The 24,921-nt window shown below is 42.2% G+C and overlaps 1 protein-coding gene and 1 long non-coding RNA gene across 2 annotated transcripts in view; one reads left to right on the plus strand and one right to left on the minus strand.

Moving 5' to 3' along the window:
• The first annotated feature begins 1,058 nt into the window (after positions 1-1,058).
• LOC129033045 (uncharacterized) lies at positions 1,059-24,859 on the plus strand. The gene is made up of 3 exons (XR_008501513.1): positions 1,059-1,288; positions 7,050-7,163; positions 23,712-24,859. It is a non-coding gene; the product is annotated as an uncharacterized LOC129033045 (long non-coding RNA).
• Positions 6,299-24,921, minus strand: part of SLC7A14 (solute carrier family 7 member 14) — a 123,557-nt gene continuing 104,934 nt past the window's right edge. Inside the window, exon 8 of the mRNA XM_054480987.1 lies at positions 6,299-14,118. Within this exon, the coding sequence (XP_054336962.1) occupies positions 13,796-14,118 (323 nt within the window). The 3' untranslated portion in view covers positions 6,299-13,795. The remainder of the gene's footprint in view (positions 14,119-24,921) is intronic.

Raw genomic sequence — 24,921 nt, forward strand, 5'->3', positions numbered from 1 at the left:
ACAATTTCTAGTTTGGGGCATTAAGTCGATTTCAATTTTTTTTTTTGGTATTTTTTCCCCCTGTAGTTATAGATAAATAAATCTGGTGATTTATTTTCTTAGGATCATTTTCTAAAAGTGATTAAAGGATCTGAATTCTTTCAGATAGAACTGTTGAATATTTAAACAGAGTGACTGAAATTGTTCTCTGCTTTTGGCGGGAGCATAACGAGGGTATCTGGATGATGAGGGAAAACTTAACTATTTTTTTTTTTTTTTTTGAGACACAGTGTGGCTCTTGTTACCCCAGGCTGGAGTGCAATGGCGCTATCCCAGCTAACTGCAATCTCCGCCTCCCTGGTTGAAGCGATTCTCCTGGCTCAGTCTCATGAGTAGCTGGGATTATAGGCGCCCGCCACCACGCCTGGCTAGTTTTCGTATTTTTAGTAGAGACGAGGTTTCACCATGTTGGCCAGGCTGGTCTTGAACTGACTCAAGTTATCCGCCCGCCTCGGCCTCCCAAAGTGCTGGGATTACAAGTGTGAGCCACTTCACCCGGCCGGAAAACTTAACTTCTATGTATTCACTCCTTCAGGAAATATTTATTGAGTGCCTCTTGTGTCCCAGGCTCCGCACTAGGTGCCAGCGTGCAGCAGGAAGCAGGAGAGCACGTTCACTGCCCTTCTGGCTTGCCTGTATTTACATAGACAGCAATGGCGATCCTGGGTCTCTCTAAGTCCGAGCCTCTTTGCTCCACCACCCGCCCGCCCCCCACCCCCCACCCGCCATCTCTCCTCTCAGAGTGGTCTTTGGGGGCTTCACTTCAGGGCAGGTTTACGGTGTCTTCCAGCCCTTGTTGTATTTAGCGCCATCTTGGGGAAAAGCTGTGAAGTGTGTCTTTGGGACCCTGGCCTCTCCCTTCTGTACCTGAGTCCCCTTAATTCCCTCTCAGGCACCCAGGGACCTCAGAATATTTTTTCTCATGGCTTGTGAAAACCTGCTTTCTCAGAAGGAACTGATGATGTCAGTCGTTCATATCTCAACGTGGGTGAATTAAGACGCTGTGTTCCTTCTTCCAGGGGGAGTTAACTGTGAAGGCACTTAATCTCCTCATTGAGGAACGCCGGACTTTGTTTCCAACGGAGGAATTTCTGGCATCAGAGAGCAGATAGGGCAGAGGTGCTTTCTTCTGCTGCTCCTCAAGGCTCACAGCTTGCTATGGAAGCATCCTTGGAGGACATCTCCTTCCCTGGCCTTTCCATCAACGTTGGTTAATCCAATCTCCACCTTTTCTTACGAGATTGACATGGTGAGTGAGGAAGCCAAGGACATTGCATCCACATCTTAAACTTAATCTCAGTACATGAAAGGGGCTGCTTTGGAAATAGAGATTCATGAAACAGGGAAATCCCGTGGCCAGGAAACCCCTCGCTCTTCCCCACCCCACCCTGTGAGGAGTGTCTCCACTAGGAAGGAAATTAAATCAGTCTTCCAGCCACCAGAATTGAATTGGGATGGACTATTTCCTCTTTGGATTATGTTCCAAATTGCATTCCTGTTGCTCTGTTTGAAGTTAATTAGAGTCACAAATCATTCGTATTTCCCCTCTCTGAAGGAAAGCCTGCTGCAATGCTTATCTCATCGAGTTAATTGACCTACGAAGGGCTCATTCCTTCCTAAAAACACTCTGCATGGCTCTGATGGGTAAGCATCAGCCTAACACACATATATAATAAAAGCTCGAAAAGTTTGAATTTTTAGATTGTAGAAATGGGAGCACATGGTTTTCTCTCTGAGCCTCAGAGCTGGGTGTTTTTTCTGCCCTGGATTTGATTGAGGCTGATGAGAGCATGGAAGGACCTATCCTCAGGTGGGGAAAGAAGAGGAAGAGAATTTGGCACAGAAAGGGCTCTCTTTGCCAGTCAGGGAACTGTTGATAGCTGGAAATAAAATGTGGAAGAACTGTTTGGCTTATGAAGATCTCCTAAATTTCTAATGGAGTATTTATTATTTTTTAAAATTTCAACTTTTATTTTAGATACAGGGGTCCATGTGCAGCTTTGTTACATGGGGATATTGTGTGATGCTGTGGTTTGGAGTATGGGTTCCATCACCCAGGTAGTGAGCATACTACCTGATAGGTAGTTCTTTCCCCACCCCTAAGTAGTCCACAGTGTCTGTTGTTCCCATATTTATATCCATGAGTGCTGAGTGTTTAGCTCCCACTTATAAGTGAGAACATGTGGTATTTGGTTTTCTTTTCCTATGTTAATTTGTTTAAGATTATGGCCTCCAGCTGCATCCATGTTGCTGCAAAGGACGTGATTTCATTCTTTTTTATGGCTGCATAGTATTCCATGGTATATTTGTACCACATTTTCTTTATACAATCTACCATTGTTGGGCACCTGGGGTGATTTCATGTCTGTGCTATTGTGAATGGCGCAGTGATGAACGTACAAGTTCGTGTGGCTTTTTGGCAGAAGGTAGAATGATTATTTTCTTTTGGGTATATACCCAGTAATGGGATTGCTGGGTTGAATGGTAGCTCTGTTTTTTTTTTTTTTTGAGATGGAGTCTCGCTCTGTTGTTCAGGCTGGAGTGTAGTGGTGTGATCTCGGCTAGCTGCAACCTCCACTTCCTAGGCTCAAGTGACTCTCTTACCTCAGCCTCCCAGGTTGCTGGGATTACAGATGTGCGCCACCACATCTGGCTAATTTTTGTATTTTTAGAGATGGAATTTCACCATGTTGGCCAGGCTGTTCTCGAATTCCTGACCTCAAGTGATCCACCCGCCTCAGCCTCCCAAAGAGCTGGGATTACAGGAGTGAGCCACTGTGCCCGGCCTGTTTTAAGTTCTTTGAGTAATCTCCAGACTGCTTTCTACAGTGGCTGGACTAATTTATATTCCCACCAACAGTGTGTAAGTGTTCCTTTTTCTCTGCAACCTTTCCAGTATCTGTTGTTTTTTTGCCTTTTTAAAAAGGCACTCTGACTGGTGTGAGATGGTATCTCACTGTGGTTTCGCTTTGCATTTCTCTGATGATTAGTGATGCTGAGCATTTTTTCATATGCTTGTTGGCCACTTGTATGTCTTCTTTTGAGAAGTGTCTCTTTATATCCTTTGCCCATTTCTTAATGGGGTTATTTGTTTTCTGCTTGTTGGTTTGTTTAAGTTCCCTATAGGTTCTGGATGTTAGGCCTTTGCTGGATGCATAGTTTGTGAAAGTATTTAATTTTTTTTTTTTGAGACAATGTCTTGCTCTGTTGCCCAGGCTGGAGTGCAGTGGCAAGATCATGGCTTACTGCAGACTTGAGCACCAAGGCTCAAAAGATCCTCCCACCTCAGCCTCCCAAATAGGGGGGACTACAGGCATCCGCCACTACACCTGGCTAATTTTCATATTTTTTTGTACAGATGGGGTTGTCATGTTGCCTAGGCTGGTCAAGGGATCCACTCACCTCAGCCTCCTGAGTAGCTGGGATTACAGGCATGCACCACCATGCCCAGCTAATTTTTGTATTTTTTGTAGAAACTGGGTTTTCTCATGTTTCCCAGGCTGATCTCGAACTCCTGGGTTCAAGCAATCTCCCTGCCTCAGCCTTCCAAAGTGCTGGGATTATAGGTGTGAGTCACCGAGCTTGGCTGATTGGTTTATTTCACTCAGCATGTTTTCAAAGTTCATCCATGTTACAGCATATGGCAGAATGTCGTTCCTTTTTAAGCTGCATATTCCATTGTATGTATAGGTCATATTTTGCTTATCCATTCACTCATTGGTGGACAGTTGGGTTGTTTTCATGTTTTAGCTATTGTGAATAATGTTGTTATGAACATGGGTGTACAAATATCCTTGGAAATGCTGCTTTCAATTCTTTTAGATATATATACAGAAATGGAATTGCTGGATTATGTGGTAATTACACATTGAATTTTTTGAGGAACTGCCACACTGTTTCTTTTTTGTTTGTTTTTGTTTTGTTTTGAGACAGAGTCTCACTCTGTTGCTCAGGCTGGAGTGCAGTGGCACAATCTCAGCTCCCTGCAGCCTCAAACTCTTGAGTTCAAGCAATCCTCCCACCTCAGCCTCCCAAGTAGCTGGGATTACAAGTGTGCACCACCACGTCTGGCTAATTTTTGTATTTTTAGTAGAGACGGGGTTTCAGCATGTTGGGAAGGCTGGTCTCAAACTCCTGACCTCAAGTGATCTGCCCGCCCCGGCCTCCCAAATTGCTGGGAATACTGGCATGAGCCACCGCGCCTGGCCATGGAACTGCCATACTGTTTTTCATAGAGTTTATACCCTTTTATGCTCCCATCAGTACACAAGGGTTCTAATTTTTTCACATCCTCACCAATATTTGTTATTGAATAACCTTTTAATTTTAAGACCCATGTAATAATGTTGTATTTTGGAATATTAATCCAATTATTTTTGATCCTGGTAATCCCTACTTTTAGATTGTCCTGTGACTCCTCGATACTATTTGTAGTCTCTTCCGTGGTTAAAAAAAAAAAAGGGCAATCCTTTCACCAGTTATGAGGCTATTGTCCCCAGGAGGACATATGTAAGATAACATGTAGAGGGAGTCCTTGTCAGAAGGAACAAAGAGTGGAAACCCAGCCCCTGCTGGTCCTGATGGATGGTGGACAGGGGAAGAAAAATAGAGGTAGAATAGAGGGGGAAAAATGCTTGTCCAGGCTTTCCCTCCTCTGTGGGTGGAGGTATGGTAGGAGTGAGAAAGCCTGAAAACATTGTGTGTTGAGAGTAATGGTATACGTACTTGGAAAGGATATAAGCAGTGATCTGCTGGTAAATGTGTACAGCCATTTCTTTGAGAGAGAAAAACAGTTCTGATTTTGTAGCATTTTCCAATTCCCATGGTGTAAATCCTTCCACTATAGCTGATTTCAAGCTACCAATGTGAATTCACTAGAGTTGAGGGAGAGATGTGCAATAGCTCATCATTATGTAGTATTTCTGCCATACAGATATAATAATTGTAAATAACCTCGAGAGCATAGATAACAGTAAAACACAGTAAAATAGTTTTGAGTATATATTGCCTTTGTTTTCAATGTAATTATTTGTAAGTTTATAGAACTTAAGTTTTAATAATGTTGTATTTAGCAACTGACTCACAAAAGTCGCTAAGTTACCAATCATTTTCATGAGCAAGCTGCAGCATGTCATTGGCTCCAAGTCTCAATGAGCAGAGCTCAGGAATGCATGTGTATTATTAGTGAAGGAAGTGGCTGGATACTCGAGCCTAAGGTGGTGATTCTGATTCCCCAAGACTCAGGGTGACATGCAGTGGATTCTAAAGTGCGAGGGCTCGGTGGGCCAGCCCAGGCCTGGAGTTTGAATGAAGAGGCATCAGTGTGCAGGAACTTCATGACTGGGTTCAGTGCCAGACCTGCAAACTTTGAAAGTGAATGTCATCATGAAGCCCACATGGCTGGATGGGTCAGGTTCTCCTCAGCTGTTACCTGTCCAGGGGCAGTCCAGGTAGCTATTCTGCAGGAGCATTGGCTAAGGGTCCAGAGCACCCTAGTTCTCATTTGCACCCCTCTCCTTATGAGATCACAGAAGCTCTGTTTCCAGAAGTAATTTGGAGAGAAGCAAGGGGGAAGGGAGGAAATCCAAAAGACTGAGCACTTATCCCAAAGGGACTCAATCATCTAAAAACACTAAATGGAAATCAACTGGGATTCCATCATACCTTAATACATTTAAGACATGATTACACAATACATTTATATATAAAACATTAATACATTTATGGATTGTTTTTCTTCCCCTGCTATTCAGTCAGGTGGACCATTGCAAGGGAGATCAGGGAGTTGCAGGAAATAAAGATATGGCAGTTTCTTTGCATCCCATGTGATATGGAAAATATGTGGCCCTGCTACACCCTCTACCTTTTTCTCCAGGTATCACCACCTGCGCCATCAATGAGTAAGATCAATTAAGCCAACATCAATGCTATGGTAATTTGGTTTGGGACTGTAGGCAGGTACTGTTTTTCTAATTGTTCTTTAAAATAAATGGGGACAATGAACTGAATGTTCAGTATTAGACGTAAGATGGTGCAGAGGGTGTGGGGGGCTGTGGCTTGAGTAGGACTGTACCGGGAGAGGGGTAATTAATGAGGCAGTGTAGTGAGCAGGGTCCCTGACAGAGCCCTGTAGTCTTGTTAGAAGAACATGAGAGGGAGACAGCACCAGGTCAGGTTCTCCTGAGAGCCCACTAAAGTGGAACTTTCATGTTCTCCTCAGGGACGTAAAGTAAATTTAAAGAGGTAGGATGGCACTGACTTTCTTCAAATTTAAATTTTATTAGTCGATTAGCTGTACTTTTTAAAATGTTTTATTCTGAAAATGAATTTTCCACAATAACGCAATTCAAAATGAGCTCATTTATCTGGCTTTTCTACAAAGGACAATTGAGACACTTAAGGCGAAATTCACTTATTCATTTCCATTTAAGAATGGAAAAAAAGTAACAGACTTCAGATATTGGTTAAGGTTAACAAAATATGGGAAGGCTCCTTTTTCTTTTCTTTCTTTTTTTTTGGTAGTCTCGTGTAAAAGCTTTACATTACTATGGATATTTTCTAGTAAGACACTTTTCTTTCTGACTTTCTTTATAAACCCATTTTTAAATTTAAAGGCACACAATAAAGCTTTATGCATTTATTAAAATATACACATTTTGTTAAATTTAGAACTTTCCCTTAGTATCTTGATAAATCAATATATTGTCAACACCACACATTTGAAAATAAAACACATTTCATAATACATCTGCATATTATTTCTTTCTTCACGATACACTACATTGTACAGCGCACCAATGGGAATTAAAAACCACAAAACGAACAAACTTTAACAAATACAGCAATTTCACACCAAAAAAAGATAGCAGAGAACAATACTAGGAATTACCATCTGTAAATGCAAGTTGTACTTCTCAAGGACCAAACGAAAAAGAAACAAGTTAGTAAAATTTACAAGCTGTATTTATAACTTTGGATATGAATTAAACAGTAACATTTCTTTTCCACAGTGAGAAAAGCTAGAATGTGAAGTCCTGTCATCAGATGATGTGACTACGTGGAATGAGGACTATAGCTGCTCTCTTAAAAACCTGCAGCCCCCTCTCTCAGCCCAGACAGTTGAGGTATTTATGCACCATCATAACATTAATAGCATCTTTGCTTTGGAAAGTGGGGGTTTATGATTTCCAGGGTAAATCCTCGCCTTTGGGAGTGTGAACGAGACAAGTGTATCAGCAACTGCCAAGACCAATCAATAGATGTGCATGGAACATTCTCTTCATCCCCAAATCAGAATGAACACAGTCCTTTAAAGTCTGCACTGCAGGCGAAATTCACATGACTCACAATTCCCTTTAGCCAATGTTACTGATGTCAGTGTCAAGAAAACTTAACAGAAAAAAAAAAAAAAAAAAGCACAGAGTGAGTTCCTACCATAAAAATCCAGGCTGCCCCTGTTTCCTAGCTCTAATATAAGCCATTTTCTTTCCTTATGTGTACCAACATGTACTAAATGTCCCAAAGAGTAAGAAATTAGAACTACCTGTTATCCGAAGACCTTAAGCCCAAAGCTATCTGTGAAAGTCCTATAGGGATTTTGTAATTCTGTGTGTGCAGAACACAGTTAAATTATTATTATTATTATTTTTGAGACGGAGTTTTGCTCTTATTGCCCAGGCTGGAGTGCAATGGTGTGATCTCGACTCACCGCAACCTCTGCCTCCCGGGTTCAAGCCATTCTCCTGCCTCAGCTTCTCTAATAGCTGGGATTACAGGCATGCAACACCACACCTGGCTAATTTTGTATTTTTAGTAGAGATGGGGTTTCTCCATGTTGGTCAGGCTCGTCTCGAACTCCCGGCCTCAGGTGATCCACACGCCTCGGCCTCCCAAAGTGCTGGGATTACAGGCATGAGCCACTGTGCCCGGCCCAGTTTAATGATTTTGTACACTGTTTTAGTTGATACTGCAGAACACATATTCACCTTTGATGGGCTACAAAACTTCCACTCACCCCTCGTGGGTTCTAAGTCCTAAAAAAAAGAACACTCTATTTTCTTAGAGAAGTAATTTTGGCAAAAGGCAACTGCCTAGGTATTTCAGAATGATGCCTGCATTACTCAAGCACGGCAAGAAGAGGAAAGCATTTTAAAAAGGAACTTGCTCTTAAGGAGAAAAAAAAATTAAAACAGCCTTTCTTCTAAAAGTCTTAGAGAAAATAAAAGTAGGACATAGGACCAACCATTATGTACATGAAAGGGGCTTTTTGCTACCCATCCCCATTCCCAGTGAGAAATACTATGTAAACTCCTTGGTGAAACTTCAGCTTTCTGGTTCCTGCGTGTGGTGGGGCCTGCGGTTTGGGATGCTGTTTCTGCACTTGCTCACTGTTTAATTTCAAATACTCTTTCGTGGCCAGGCCGCCACTGGTTACCTGCTGGTGCCTCTCTCTCTTAGGATCTCCAGAGGTCTTTGCAGACACATGGGTCCTCAGTTTCAGGGAGCTACACAGGTACAGGGGAAGCAGAGGCTCCGTGAAAACTTTGGATAGAAACATCTTCCTTGACCCGTCTTTTCCAAACAGCATGAAAATGGAGCGCTGGCACACAGCCCTCGTGGTGACTTCTGGAGTGTGTTTCCTTTGCTCTCCTCTCTTTCCCCCCATAGGAAGTTAGGGGCACCTCTGCACTGCTCACTGACCAGAGGCTTATACTCAAATAGTGGACCCCTACCTGCTGTGTAGACTGTAAGCAGACCCCCGCTCTGGCTTCAGACACATTTCCTGAGTTCTGACTTTTCCACACAATAAGACATTCTAATCTGAGATTCATAATTAGGTAAACCTGTGGCTGGCCCTCCGCGGACTTTCCTCTGACATCTTGGGCCCCTGGTAAAACCTAGTGCGAAAGGGGACGGCAATTTTCCCCAGTCTTCTATGTGTATTTTCAACCTGATGTAGCTTCTGTTTATGTTGCAGATAAGAGGTGGTTCCTTGTAAGGTAGACTTCCGACAAATGTTGGATGTCTAACAAATGTTGGATTTGTCTTCCAACAAAAGAAAGGATGTCAGGTTTACCAACCCTTTTCAGCAGAATACAGGAGAGAGATTTCTTTGAAGGAGTTTGTGTTTTGTTTTCCAATAATTACTAGATTTATATTCTGGCTGACCCATAGATTCTGAAGAAGGATGGACTGTTAAATTCAACAACTCCCTTCTGCCCGCCATTTATTTAAACAGATTTATCATGACCATTATGTAGGCATTTGATTAGCTACTAGTTTGTTACTAAGAAGTAGAACTGGCACACGCCTATAATCCCAGCTACTTGGGAGGCTGAGGCAGGAGAATAGCTTGAACCCGGGAGGTGAAGGTTGCAGTGAGCCAAGATCGTGCCGCTGCACTCCAGCCTGGGTGACAGAGTGAGACTCCGTCTCAAAAAAAAAAGTAGCACTCAAGCTCAGTAAAACCTGGAGCTGAGGTTTTACTGTTTAGATTAGATAGATATAAAAAGTTGTTAGATTTGGTTGTTGAAACCTATTGTTGAAAACTTTAAAGTGGCTGTTAAATTGTGTTGCCTGTCCACTTATTAAATGGCTGTATTTTCTTAGGTTAATGATGAATGCAGACACAGGACTCAAAGTACAGCTATTTTTCCCTTTGATTTGTTAAATCAACTTGGAGTGTACATGTGGCTTGTTAGTTCCTTGCATAGGCAAGGAAGCCACCGTCTCAGCTTTCTTAAAGTTCAGCCTTCCCGGATTCATACTTTGGTCAGTTCCCCAATTATTTCCCACTCTCTCACCCGAAGAAAGCCAGCCAGCTCAGTGTGACATTCAAGTCTCTCTGTGAGTGAGCCCTCACCTGCCTTCCTAGCATTATTTCTTATTGTTGCATGTGTAAGTCATGCATACATCATGTGCTCCAGGCAAACTAGCTCCTTGCTTTCTCTTAATGAAGGCACAGCACAAATTCTTAGTCAGAGGACCACAAACTAGTAGACCTTATTCATGCCGATCCTTTGCTTGGCATGCCTTTCTCTCATTTCTACTTGATAAAATTCTACCCACTTCACAAGTTCCAACACAAGTGTGACATTCTTTATGACCTTTCCAGAGGAAGAAGGCCTTCTTCATATTTGAACCCCCACAGCACATTACAAGTCCTTCATCTCACCTGACACATTCACTATTGTTCTTTATTTATATATCTCATTTCCCCTATTTCATTTTTCTTTTGAAGAGACAGGGTATTCTTCTGTTACCCAGGCTGGAGTACAGTGGCGTGATCATAGCTCACTGCAGCCTTGAACTCCTGGGCTCAAGTGATCCTCCTCCCTCAGTCTCTCAACTATCTGGGATCATGGGCACATACCACCACACCAAGCTCTATTTCCTCTGTTTCTTAAGAGCCGGATTTTTATCTGACTTACGATATCAATATCTGCCATAGTACATAATAGGCACTCCACAAATAATTGTTGAATAAATATTTCATTTTCCTCCAATTCATTCATTCTGTCAATCATCAGGTATTTCTTGAATACACACTATATGCCAGGCACATGTAGCTAGCAAAATCTAGGTTTGAAGCTTACCTGCGGATTTTAATGATCTATGCTATTTCAAACCTCTGCCCGCATGGGGAAAAATTTGTTCTTATCATGCAGAAGTACTTCTTCTTGTCATTACCACTAATTCTATTATTTTTCATGGTGCCACTCATTGGCAAACTTAGTAAAGCATATCAGGGTTCTGCATTTATGCACTAAATATACATCTGGTTTTGTCTTATCCTTTCTGTTTCTATTTTTATTGGCCCTGAGTTCCTCACTTAATTTTTGTTTTGTATTATATATATTTTAGTAGCTGCCTCAAATTCTTTTGAAATGAAGCAGAGAGCCAATAAATAAGTAGAATGAAATCTGAAAAAAATCAGGTAATTGGCTCCAAACCACAAATCCACACAATGAAATCTCACTCGGAGAGTTTTTGCTATTCAGAATTCAATAAAATGTAGGTCTTCCTTGGACTCCCTTCAAGGGGTAAAGTTTCTAAGATAATTATAAGGTGATCTTACTTTTAATGTGGTCCCACAAATACATCGTTTAGAAACCTGTTAAGCAAAGAGTAATATTGTCATTCTAGTGATTGATGGTATTTGAAAACTGTGTTGTAAAATCTGGGACTGTTTCACAGAAGCTGGTAAACCTGAGGACAAACATGTCTACGTACCTGAAAATACTTTTTCTATCTTAGTGATTTTTTTTTTAAACTAAGGTTGCTAGGGAGGTGATTTATCAACTTTAGAAAAATAAAGGGAGCTAAGCTTAAAATATACTAATATACTATTTGGGAAAAATGGCTCCTGAAATGAGAGTGGTTAATAGAATCTGCACAAAATCAATAGCAATGGTGTTAACCAAAGCATACATTTTCCATTCCCATCCTATAGAAATTGCATTCATCTGCCACCAGGCTGTTGTTACTTTAATACTTAAACCTCATTAGTAAAAGGAAGCTCTTTCACCCATGTTAAGATTTTGCTATTTTGCACTCCTATTTCTCTATTCTCATGTTTAATGAATACAACCCCACCTCATCTATCTAGATGTGTATCAAGCTTAACAGATTCTATTTAAACCAGGCAGATTTGTTGAGTCCTATAGCCAATTCAAAACTTTGTTTTCAAAAGATGACTGATAATTAGTTTATAATTAATTCCCAATGCTGTATTTCACAGAGTAGGCACTGTATCTTTATGGTTAACTCTAGGGAAGAGAAAACATAGCATTGTCAAGCATGACATTAAAATGACAAAATGACCTCAGGAAATCAGAGTTCTAAACAATGACTACAGAAGAATAAAAAATATCTAGAAAATTGCAGTTATTTTAGTTTAATGGTATACATTGGCTATGATTACGATATGTAATTTATTTAAAGCATATTTTTTAAAAACTAGTTTCAATTGGTCTTTATACGTATGTTAAAACCCAGTGCATCAGCCTGGAGACTTGTCAAGTTTGTTGTTTTATCTGCATTTACCAGGCTCCAGTGCTGCTTATCCATGGACTGTAGCCCCCAAGGGCAAGTGCCATGCTTCTGTTCATTCCTGTCACTTAGCATTTGGTCTATTCTCAACCAGTGTTAGTTGAATGAAAAAATAGACTTTTACCTCCTTGCCATAATCCTAAAGCATGTCAAGACGGCATGAGCCTCAGCCTTTCAGAAATAACAGACTTGAGTGTTAGCGAATATATTCTGGAAAACGTTTGGCATACTGATACATCCAGCAGAGAAAGGACAAGGAATTTCTTCTTTTGTCCCTCTTTCAGGAAATCCTCACAGAGATTTTATTAATAGCTTGATTAATTTTAATAGCTTGGTTAATTTTATGATAGCTTGATTCAAATTGTACCTTCACATACATTTGTACGCATCTCAGTGCAGCCACAGGAATTCTTGTAATCCAAGAGTAGAATTTATATTATAGCCCATGTGTGTTTTTTTCCTTTGCAAATTCTCTCATCTATTCTATTTCTGAGAAAATTCTTTTAATAGCCCCTTTTATGGCCCCAATTTACATCTTACCAGGTAGATATTTCTCTGGGCTTCAGTGAAACTAATCTGGGAAATAACAGGAAAAAAAATACACCTCTGAAAGTGAGCTACCCACAAGGAATAAAGTTCAGAAGTGAAATGTGATCTCATGGAATGCAACTACCTAAGTCGCTGTACTTCAGCCTATTTTGTTTTCAGAGTAGCACACACCAATCAAGTGGTTGCATATCTCAAAAACTACAGAATTTATAATTTTAGAAATGTGAAAGAGAATTTGCAATGTGATCTCAGTGGCTGGCTCACTTCTCCTTGTAAAGATTTTTATCTGATTATAAAACAAACAACCTATTTCTTCAAGGCTTATCAGTGCCATGAAATCATGCTCCACCTTTGCCCTCTTTCATCATATCACCAGGAGCTGCAGTCTGATATAAGAGAGGCCATGACAGAGAGTTAATTTCTGCCAATGCGCTTCTGGCCTTCACTGCAAGATGTGGTTATTTAATTTTCTTCTGGGCATTTACATAGAGCTTTGATGGTGCTTCTTACCATATCACTGGGTCTGCATGACTGCTTTATGGTGAATCTGAAACCATTGGGAAAATGGTCTAGAGTCCCTGACCTTTGCTGGATCCTAAAATTATAGTTTGGAAGCTGTGAGAATGTTGGTGAATAAAAAGAAGCATGTGTCTTTTCCATGAATTAATTTTGGGTGAGATTGCAGGATAAAATGATGCTTGCTCAGGAAGTGCCAATGCCCACCTACCCACCCTGACCTCGAGGAGCAGCACTCAGCCTGACATGCCAAGAACAGAGCTTTGTCCCCATGTCTCAGGTGACTGAAATTCTGCCTTCTGCCCAGAGCTTCTGCTTGGGCTTCAACCAGCAAAGCAAAGACCTAGGAAACATTTGCTACCATCAGCTCTGGTGGTTGCACCTAAGATGGAATTTCATATAGCCTCTTGTTTATTTATTTATTTTATTTAACAAGGCGACCAGTTAGGGGACCAGGTTAAGCCCTTCAACAGAACTATCCTGAAGAGCAAAAGTAGCAAATGACAGGCTATGACTAGGGATTGAATTTGGGGAAGGCTGGATTTGTGAAATGAGAGCCAAAAAAGTTTTCACCTTCTAGCCCACAGGTTAAGTTACTGAAAATCAATCATCGCCATTTCTACCCACTTGTGTGTTTCTCCTACTCTGGAGAGTAATCTAACTCATCATTTGCAATCAGGGCCTCTGAGTTCTGTTTGTGTTTGCTTTTGCTCTTCGCTTTGCTACTTGTCCGGCTGTTTGCCTTCGCATCTGACATCTGTTGGTAATAGAAGCCTTTGTCTTCGGTGGGCCCGCCCCAGTCCTCCTGGCTCTCGCCCTCTGTGGCGTAGGAGAAACCCTCCTCCACTGAGAAGGGGTCATCCACGTCGTAGCGTTGGTACGTGCTTTGGTGCAGGGCCTCTTCTCGAGCGCTGATTTCCAGGGTGCTGTTCCAGATGCCATATCCAAAATAAATCAGCAGACCTGTGGGGCCAGGGGAAAGGTACAGGTGAATAAGCAATTGCTTTGGGATCCTGGGACTAGCAGAGAGACCACCTTCAATGATGAAATCAAAGCTGGGAGGGCGGGGAAGGGCGGGAATGTATTTTCTTTGGTTTATGTGGTGTTTTGAAAATACTTGAATTAGATGCCTTTTTAAAATTGGGAGATCTTGCGTTAAGTAACCCATATTTACAGATTTTCCTAAAAAAGTCAGAAGGTCTGACAACCCTGCATCCACATTTCTACATAGTGATTTTTGGCTGGTGTTGAGAACTGGCTGCCTCTTTAGACAGGATATGGGGTCTCTAGGTTACCTCAGTCCCTACCTCCCATGCTGACATCTGGCTCATTACACTCATATAGCTGCCAGCCAAGAATTTGCATTTTCTACCCTGGGGTGAAATATTTATGGATCAGCAACAGTTTATTCCCAACCTTCTTATAAGATTTGGTTATTCTCTGCCTCCACTTAGGGACTCCATCTCTTGTTTCACCTCTTAGCAGCATGCATATATTATCCTGTGATTTACCTTGACATTTTACACTCACTAAAGGCGTAATATATCATGGCCACTCCAATCTGCCTGCTTTCTTCTGTGTACTCTCAGAGTGTTTAGTGCATGCTGCTATTATGTCCCTTAGAACATCTGTTGTGTGATTATCTGCACAGGGTCGTTTCTATTTTATAGACTGCAGAAAATTGGCACTTAATGTTTGTTGAATGAATGAGTGAGAACTCCTGATAAGCATGAAATGTCCCATGCAACCTCTGTGTTGATGTCATCCCAATCAAAGGAAAGAAATTTGTCCCCTTGTTAATATGTAGCATTCATATATGCTAATGTTTCATTTCTATGATTTAAAAAACATACATAAAAGTCATTTATGAGTCCCCATTTTCTTTTTCTTTTCTTTTCTTTTTTTTTTTTTGAGACAGGGTCTCATTCTGCTGTCCAGGTTGGAGTACCGTGGCATGATCTCGGCTCACTGCAATCTCTGCCTCCTGGGCTCAAGCGATTCTCCTGCCTTGGCCTCTCGAGTAGTTGGGACCACAGGCGTGTGCCACCACGCCCAGCTAATTTTTGTATTTTTGTAGAGATGGGGTTTCACCATATTGCCCAGGCTGGTCTCAAACTCTTGGACTCAAATGATCTGCCTGCTTCCACCTCCCAATGTGCTGGGATTACAGGCATGAGCCATCAGTCCTGGCTTGAGTCCCCATTTTCTATCTTGAATAGACTGTGAAGGTTCAGGGCCTGGAAGTCTGAGAACTATAACCTTGGAGTCCATAGAACATGATAAGTAAGAGTGTGGGCTCTGTGTTCAAATCCTGCCTCCATCACTGTTAGCTGTGTAACTCTGGTCCCATTACTTAGCCTCTCTGTTCCTCAGCATTCTTTGTAAAACCATGAGAGCTATAGCAACCCTCTTAACATGGGAGTGCTTGAGGATGAAATGAGGTAACTGATGGTTCTCAACCCTGGCTGGCTGCATTTGAAAGTCACTTCGGGGTGTTTTTTGAACCACTCTGATACCCTAGCCCCATCCTGGAGATTCTGATTTAATTAGCCTGCAGTATAACCCAAACATAGGTATGTTTTTAAAACTCCACAGGTGATTCCAATGGTCAGAGTGTCCCTGAGATAATGAACTGTGCCTGATGGGCACAGTGTTCCACAGCCCACTCAGCCCACACTATGGCCTAGGCACTGGGGTCCATACAGTATGCAACCTCCTTCCCCGGCCCTAACATCCTCTTCTGAGTAGCACCAGTCTCTTTGACTTTGCTAACCCTGCAGGCATCTGCTGGGCTGGTTTGCTTAGAACTGCAAGTCAAGCCTGCTTTGCTGCTGTGGTGCTTGAGAAATCTTGTTCTCTTTTGAATTTGAAGTGTGCCTTTTTAAGCTTGGATTTCTCCCTCCTTGTCTCAAATGACTTTGTCCCTCCTCCCTCCCACACTCCCCAGTGAAATCAACTTTCCAGGAGCCAAAGTAAGCAGAGATTTATAGTCCTAATTGGTAGTAAATCCTAGAGTTAATTATTTGCAGATGTAGCTATTAGTGCTCAAATAGTGATTTCATCTTTTAAAAGCAGGGTATTTACTCTTTCTTGTCTGTAGGTGGGGGGTGACCATGGGGGATGGTTATTATCCTTGTGTAGAACAGGACATCACATTAAGGCCTCTTCTAAGAGTGCCATCGTGCTGGTTCTTGGAGAATGCCTCTGTCTGAAGCATGGGATCTTCACTCATGACATCATGACATCATGACATCATGATGAGTGAGTTTGACATCACTCATCACTGGTTTGTTGATTCCAACAGACCTGTCCCTGCCCTCACAAGGTATTTTGGGTGTCAGGTAGATTCATATTATGGGAATTCTCTAAAAACCTTGAATCATAGATATTTAGAGCTGGAAAAGATGCTATAGATCACCTATGCATTGGGATGTGAGAATGGATTTCAGGCGACCAGGCAGGACCTGTGCAAACCTCCTTTTGCACAGCTTTGCTTTTTTGCTGTCTTTTCTTCTAGACATCCAGGCAGATGCCAAATATTGCCTCCTCCTGCTTGGTACCTATTATGCCAATTCTTTCCTTTCTGATGCCGTTCTCTGACTTTGCTTATAGATGAGTCATTTCCCTACTGAACTTAATACCATCTTTTTCTTTTCCCTTTGCCCCAAACGTCTCTCCTCTGCCACCACAAAGGTCATTGCTCAGCCACTGGTTTGACATCACTCATCACTGGTTTGTCGATTCCAACAGACCTGTCCCTGCCCCCACAAGGTATTTTGGGTGTCAGGTAGATTCATATTATGGGAATTCTCTAAAAACCTTGAATCATAGATATTTAGAGCTGGAAAAGATGCTATAGATCACCTAAAACCTTCATTTTACAGAAGAAGAGACAGAGGCTAGGAAAGAATAAATGACTTGCCTGGGTCTGAGAAGGAGAGGAACCAACTTTATATATGGAGGGAGAGAAGTCTCTTGCGTGTCCTTCACACCTCCTCTCCCCTCCCCCAGGCTGGTTTACAGACTCTGCCCACTGCAGTAAATATGTGGTAAGAGGTTAGGTTTACATGTGTTCTTTGGGAGTGGCCAGGCCTGGAACGAACGTGCGTGTGTGTGTGTGTGTGTGTGTGTGTGTGTGTGTGTATGTGTCTGCGCGCTCTCACATATTGACTGGTTACTTTTTACTTTGTGAAGACAATCCATGGAAACTTGCCACATAAATATTTATGGGTCTTTTCATGTTTACCCTGAACCCCCTGGAGTTTCAAAGGTGTGTCACTGTGTCTTCAAAAATGCATTTCAAATGTGAGTTCTGTGAAACAAGAAGTGACCATGTGCATGCAGCCTGGTAGAGTAAATAGTAGATGCAAAGCCATTCCCCTAGGGCTTGGCATTCTGTGTGTCTTTCTTGCTGGCCCTTGACTCAATTCAGGAAAAGTGGTGTGAAGCTAAGAAGGATTGGAGAAAAGAAAAATGGAGGGGGACAAAGAAACAGAGGGGAACAGATGAAGGGAGGGAGGGAGAGAGAGAGAAGAGAAGAGAAACGTATTACCATCTGTCCCACATAAACAAGGGCTTTGTGTCGGAGGAGTAAACAGAGCTGCTCCACGCCTCCTGCGTGGAAGCAGGGTGTTTTGTTTCTGCTCCTTTTTTTAGTTGGCTTAGAGAACGAAGCATGAGGTAGTTTCTGAAAAATCTGTGGGGGTTCTGGGAATCCTGAATCATCTAAACTAAACTTCACAAAGCATTTCTGTGTGCTCGGTTAGGATAATGATGGATCGTTGATGTTGCACCTTTGTCCCAAGGAGCTCAAAATGTTACACAAACGGTATCTTATTTTGTTTAGACTCCCTTTAACCTGTCTGGGAAGGTGTGTGTGTGCGTGTGTGTGTGTGTGTGATTATGTGCACTGCACACTTCACAGACAGGACAACAGGACAGTGGGCACAGAAAACATAAGGGAAGGTCCACAGCCACACAGTGAGCAGGTGGACAGTGAATCCTTCCAGGTCTCCCCATGCCCTAATCCAGGGTGCTTTTATCCCTCTTAGATCTCCCGTCTACCAGGGATGGAAAACAATTCGGCTTAACGTTTTATTTGGAAGAACATATACAAAAGTGGAGTGAATAGGATCATGAATCACCAACTCCCCTCACGCTCCCTCCCCTTACCCCTTCTCTACAGATTGTTTTGAAACAAATCCCTTCTATCATAGATTTAATTTGTAAATATTTGAGTATGCATCTCTAAAAAAAAGTAGTATAATCACAACTAAAAATTAATAATAATTTCTTAATATTATCTGATATCCAGCAGCATTAAAATTTATCTAAATTATTACATGTGTGTGGAAAACTCTTCACCTTATGAGGCTACACACATATTCCCATGATGCCATCATTGCTTGAAGTAGTTTTTGGGCACTGCTAATCAAGATGGTCACTGGGAATGGCATCATATTCTTTTGTAAACTCTTACAGAGGGCAATTTCATATCTTTTGAGGGTGGATTTGATTTTGCTATAAGCCAGAAGTCATTTGAAACCAAGCCTCAAGAATAAGATGGCTGATTCACAAATAATACTATTTATTCTATTTGGATATTTAATTCTGCTGTACCTTAAAAGCAGATAACTTAGATCCATTGCTTTGTAGTTACATAACTTATGTCAGTAAGAAACTAAAGGCAGGTGTGATGTTAAAAATCAGAGGGTGTCAGCCTTTGCACTGCAGCAGTGTCCTGGAGGCTCCTCTGTGGGGCTGGAATTATTTTTTTTGAGTTGATGGGTCATGGTGGGGGTGCCTGGTGTGTGCAGGAAAGTGACTAGTTAGCAGTAAACACAGTAGTGTTTCAATATTCTGGCTGGGCATGGTGGCTCATGCCTGTAATCCCAGCACTTTGGGAGGCCAAGACAGGTGGATCACCTGAGGTCAGGAGTTCAAGTCCAGCCTGGCCAACATGGTGAAACCCTGTCTCTACTAAAAAAAAACAATAATAATTAGCCAGGCATGGCGGCGGGCACCTGTAGTCCCAGCTACATGGAAGGCTGAGGCAGGAGAATTGCTTGAACCCAGGAGGTGGAGGTTGCAGTGAGCTGAGATCATGCTGTTGCACTCCAGCATGGGCAACAGAGTGAGACTCCATCTCAAAAAAAAAAAAGTTTCAATATTTTAACACAGACATGGTTGGACTGGGGCACGTGGGCTGCATGCCTGCCCTGGTCAAAGGTAATGGTGGTTAGTCTTATGAAAGTCTGTTTGCAGGCCGGGCGCGGTGGCTCATGCCTGTAATCCCAGCACTTTGGGAGGCCGAGGTGGGTGGATCACGAGGTCAGGAGATCAAGACCATCCTCGCTAACACAGTGAAACCCCGTCTCTACTAAAAAATATAAAAAAATTAGCCGGGCGTGGTAGTGGGTGCCTGTAGTTCCAGCTACTAGGGAGGCTGAGGCAGGAGAATGGCGTGAACCTGGGAGGCAGAACTTGCAGTGAGCCGAGATTGTGCCACTGCACTCCAGCCTGGGTGACAGAGCGAAGACTCCGTCTCAAAAAAAAAAAAAAAAAAAAAAAAAGAAAGTCTGTTTGCAGTGACGGGAAATATTCAAAGGGAGGCTTTGGCTTCTTTTCTAGACAGAAGTTCCCCAGTGGAAAATGTGTCTATGAGAAGTTCAGGCTAGACGAGATCAAGAATCATGCCTTTAGCAATTGAATGGGCTTTCTTTATGATATTAAACACTTTGTGGTTGTAATGCACTTTATAAAAAAAAAGCACTTTCTCATCCATCATCCCAGGGAAGTTAAGAACTGTGTGATAAATCAGTAATTGAAATAGCACTGGGACTCATATCTCGTAACTCTAACCTGAGGGCTGTTCCTGTCCCACCAGGGACAGGTTTACAAAAGCTAAGCTTGCCTTCATATACTAGGGTACCTTGGCATCAGCAGGTGACATACCTGCTCACCCACCTGTGTTTATCCATTCTGTGCAAATTAAGCAAATGACCCCAAACCTACAAGTAAGAGAGGTGGGAAAGGGGGGTCTTGATCATATAGGAGAAATCCTAGAACCAAAACTCAACTCTGAAGAGACTGGGTAATGCAAACAATAACAGCATATTTCCAACTCTGAGGGCACACACTTAGGTTGCAGACCAGGTCCCCTATCTCCAGAGTTCCTGGGAACTCCCTGTCCTCTCCATGAAGCTCCATACTCAGAACTGAGAGAGGTGAGCCACCTGACCTCATGCTGGGTGGAGCTGCCTCTTCCTGGGGTGCACTTTCCAGCAGGAAGCTCTGCCCACTGCAGATAGCTGAGGCACTTTGTTATGCCCAGAGGGCTTTTATTTTGACTACTCTGGGATCAACTTTCCAAAACAGACATTTGCCAAAGCAGAAAGGGACACTGGGTGGTAATGAGAAGCTATGCTTCCCACCCACCTCAATCCCCACCAACTCCCACTATTGCTGATTATTTTTTAAAATACCACCACGAGTCTGTTGACTATAATAACAACAAGGCTTGTTTAATATGGTGTGGCCAGGAAGAGCAGGCTTAGGATGAAGTTGGGCGGAGATTCTCTCCCTGACCCTGCAGCTAATCTAATGGGAAGTCATGCTACTTTATGTCTCAGTTTCTCATCTGCAAAATGGGGTTGGGGATGCTTATTTTATTTGAGGTATATAATGGCCATGAGAAGTAATGCAATCTTGTTAAAGAATATGAAAAAAACCTAGTAGTCTGAGCCAGAAATTCTAACTCAACAGAAACCCAAGAGATACATGTCCGCGTGTCCACCAAACACATGTACAAGAATGTTCACAGCAGCTCTGTTTGTAACAGCCCTCAACCAGAAACAACCCAAATGTCCCTGGACACTAGAATGAATAAATATTGTGGTATATTAACACAGTGGGAGACTAGACAGCCACAAGAACAAACTGAAACTACAAGCTACAATGGGCGTGAATCTCACAAACATAATGTTGAGGGAAAGAAGGCAAACATCCCTTCTCTTGTGGCTTGAATTCTGTTCCAAGTAAGCTGCGCATGCCAGCTCTGTGCCCTCCACCTCTTCATTCTTTGGGATCACAGGAGAGCCAGTGTCTCAGCTGCCACTGATTGCAGAGTCCTGTAAGTGCTCCGCCCGCTCTGCGTCCGGCAGTGCACCTCTGCCAGCAGACAGCCTCACGATTGCATGATCCACCTCCACACTCTACCTTCACCCTCCCTCCTTGGAATCCCACCAGCCCTGTTGCCAACCTCATCCTGGCCTTCAGGATTATTCTTGCTCGTCTGAGCACAATTTTGACATTGGAAGAGCCTGTTGTTTTTTCCTCTGCCTCCAAGGAGAATTTCAAGCTTATTTATGGGACATGTCATCAAGAATTTAGTTATCAGGTCCCAATTCATCGCTCTTTCCTTCCCTCCTCTTCTTTTTCTCACCTGGCTGCTTTGGGTCAATTTCCAGTTGGATTTCAGATAATAGCTCAGGTATAGACCATGAGGTGTGTCTTCTCTTTGGGATATTTCTATTTTGAGATAGGATTCATGAGGTTCATTGCCCATATCACAAGTCCTGTCCTCTAAATCTACAGACAAGAATTTGATTTCCTCAGAAAGACTGAAAAAATTCCTACATGGCAAATCCCATGGTAAGGGCAAGCTATTCTAACAGGTGGTTACTTTATAATAAAAACCCACAGGGAACAGCAGGCCCGAAGGATGCCCTGGAAGATACCATGGTGCAGCATTCTCACTGAGCCCCGGCTAGTTTCATGTTCCCTGAGACTCTACCCGACCCCTTGAGAGGTTCTTTCACAAAACTGCATCAGCTAAAAGGAAAATGAAGGCTGCTTTGTGCTCACTTTACTGGGATTAATACACATTTGGTGTTTGTATTCCTTTTCTTGTCTGAAGGAAAAGAAACATGTGCTGGATAATCTTGTTGGGGCTTGTGCCTCGTTTTACTCTGAGTTGTGTTCTTCTGAAGGTCAAAAGCTTAGCAAAACATTGTTACAAAAATGCCGTAATTAAGATTTATTTAGAAAAGCTTGGATAAAAAAATGTGTCTTAAGAAGATTATCAAGTTATGACTCAGCCTAATCATGTAAGTCTTCAGTTTCATAAGCGGCTCCATTTAAAAATATCTCTACTGTTTTCCTCCAGAAAGTTACACTATGTATAGAGAGATTAAGAAAAATCTGATATCTTGGAGGCTCAGAAGTTCAGAGGTGACATATTTATCTTATAAGACCATTAAGGATTTTATAGCCAATTTGGGATTGTGGGTTGGATATATTTTATATATGCAAAACATAGTTTTTGAAAAACAAGTCTTTGTAATTAAATTGTCTGCCCTGCTTGATAAAACTATTCTCCCCTTAGAGCAGTGTCCTGCATTCGAGTCAGCTGGAGGGCTTGTTAAACCCTAAATTGCTCTCAGAGATTCTGATTCAGTAGACCTGGGGTGGAGTTCAAAAATCACATTTCTTTTTTTTTTTTTTTTTTTTTTTTTGAGACAGAGTCTTGCTCTGTTGCCCAGGCTGGAGTGCATGGCATGATCTTGGTTCACTGTAACCTCTGCCTCCAGGGTTCAAGAGATTTTCCTGCCTCAGTCTCCCGAGTAGCTGGGATTACAGGTGCCTGCCACCACGCCTGGCTAATTTTTGTATTTTTAGTAGAGACAGAGTTTCACCATGTTGGCCAGGCTGGTCTTGAACTCCTGACCTCAGGTGATCTGCCCGCCTTGGCCTCCCAAAGTGCTGGGATTACAGGTGTGAGCCACCACGCCCAGCCTCAACATCACATTTCTAAGTAGTTCCCCGATGACATCGATGCTGCTGGTCTGGGGTCAAACTTTGAGGACCATTGATCTAGATCATTGTCAACTTGGCTGCCTATTAAAATTACCTGGGGAACTTAAAAAAAAATTCCTCAATACTTGGCCACCAGACCAATTGAATCAGAAAATCTCTTTTGTGGGAGCCTGGGCTTAGAATGTTTCAGAAGCAACCCAGGGTGATACTGATGTGTAGCTAGGGTTGAGAATCTTTGTTCTGGGTGAAACTTAGTCATATAGCAGCCTTCACAAATCATGATACTAAAGCAGTTAGCAGCAGGTGCCCAGAAATACTAGCAGTCCTTCCCAAATGTGGTTTGCGGGCTGTGCATCAGAATCACTGGGTGCTTGTTGAACTGCAGACTTCTGTGCCCTCTGGCTGGCCAGCCCCACTCTGCAGGGTGGCATTCTTCTGAGTCAGTGAGTAGCAGTTTCTGGAGGGAGTTTGGAGTTTGTGCTATCAGCAAGATTACAAAAGGCGCTCAGGGAGTTTTCCTCTGCCTGATAGCTGGAAGGGCAGCCTGAGTCGCTGCAGGTTCACATCGTGCTTTGGCATATGATAGCCAGTCTGTCCCTACTTGTGGACAACAAATCATTTTAGATTTTTAAAAGAAAGGCAGGAAATACATGTTTCTTATTGCTTTTCTCAACATTTTCTCATTTAAGCCCCAAAGAATAACCAGGTCAAGGCTGATAAAATTATCTGCATTTTTACAGATAAGTAAACTGAGGCCCAAAGAAGTTAAGTAAATTTCCTAAAGTCACAAGACAAAGGAGGGGCGGAGCTGTGATTTGAAGTTGGTGCTGTTTGACTCCAAAGGTAAGGGCCCCTGCCACCTGACTGTTTTTGCAAAATGCCTCTGGTGCTTCAGGAGCCATAAATATTCTGCAGAACTGGCTATAGAGTTTTCAATGTAAAATGAAAACATGGGTCCTCTTGTTCAGAAATTATTAAGAATTCAAGATGGCAGCAGCAGAGCATTAAACCAAGCATGGGACCCTGTGCACAGCTGTGTGCCCATGAGGCCAGCCCTGATGCTATGTGGTAGGCTCTATCGAACGTTCTAATGAAATGAGTCTGCTCAGAGGCACCTTGGTGGGGTAGTAAGAGCCCCAGATTTGAGCATGGGCATACTGAGTTTTAGTAATAGCTCTTTGAATAACTTCCTGTTGACTTTGAGCACATTATTTAACTTCTTGGAGGTTCAGTTTAGTCATCCATAAAATGGAGAGAGGGAGAAGTGGGAAGGTGGTGGACTACATCCGTATTTCTCCAACTCCAGTTATTTATATACCACATTTTTAGTATATAACCATTTAGGCTATAACCATGGCCTCTGGCCCCACACTCCCTGAGTTCTAATCTTGGCTCTGCTATATTCTAGCTATGTGACCTCAGACAAGTGCCTCAGTTTCCTCATCTGTAAAATAGAGATTGCTGTGAGGATTACATAAATAAATAAGTAAAGCCCTCAGAATAATGGCTGATATGTGATAAGCACGATACAAGTGCTCATTATTACTATTCCTATGACTCATACAGTACCTGTACTAGTAGTACTAACGTTTTTTCTTTAATACGACTCACATATTAAATTTAAAAAAGTCATCTATAGTCTCTTTCCAAGTAATAGTATTTGTGAAATCACCAGATTCATGTGTATGTGTGGTTTTTCTAACCCAGGTGAAAATGTATAATAACATATTTTAAATGTACAATATTTTTAAAAGTTCATTCATATGCTTTCTAATACCAGTTGAAAATATTACCAATGGAATGGGCACCACACTGTGGGTAGCATTGTACTAGACACTGAAGGCCCTTTTCAGCTTTAATAGTCTATGAATAAATAAGTCTATGTGTATTTGTGTCTGTGTCTTGAATAATTTGACAAATAAATGACTGAAATATTTCTACCCAGTTCCA

The sequence above is a fragment of the Pongo pygmaeus genome, chromosome 2, assembly GCF_028885625.2.
Source record: "Pongo pygmaeus isolate AG05252 chromosome 2, NHGRI_mPonPyg2-v2.0_pri, whole genome shotgun sequence".
NCBI lineage: Eukaryota > Metazoa > Chordata > Mammalia > Primates > Hominidae > Pongo > Pongo pygmaeus.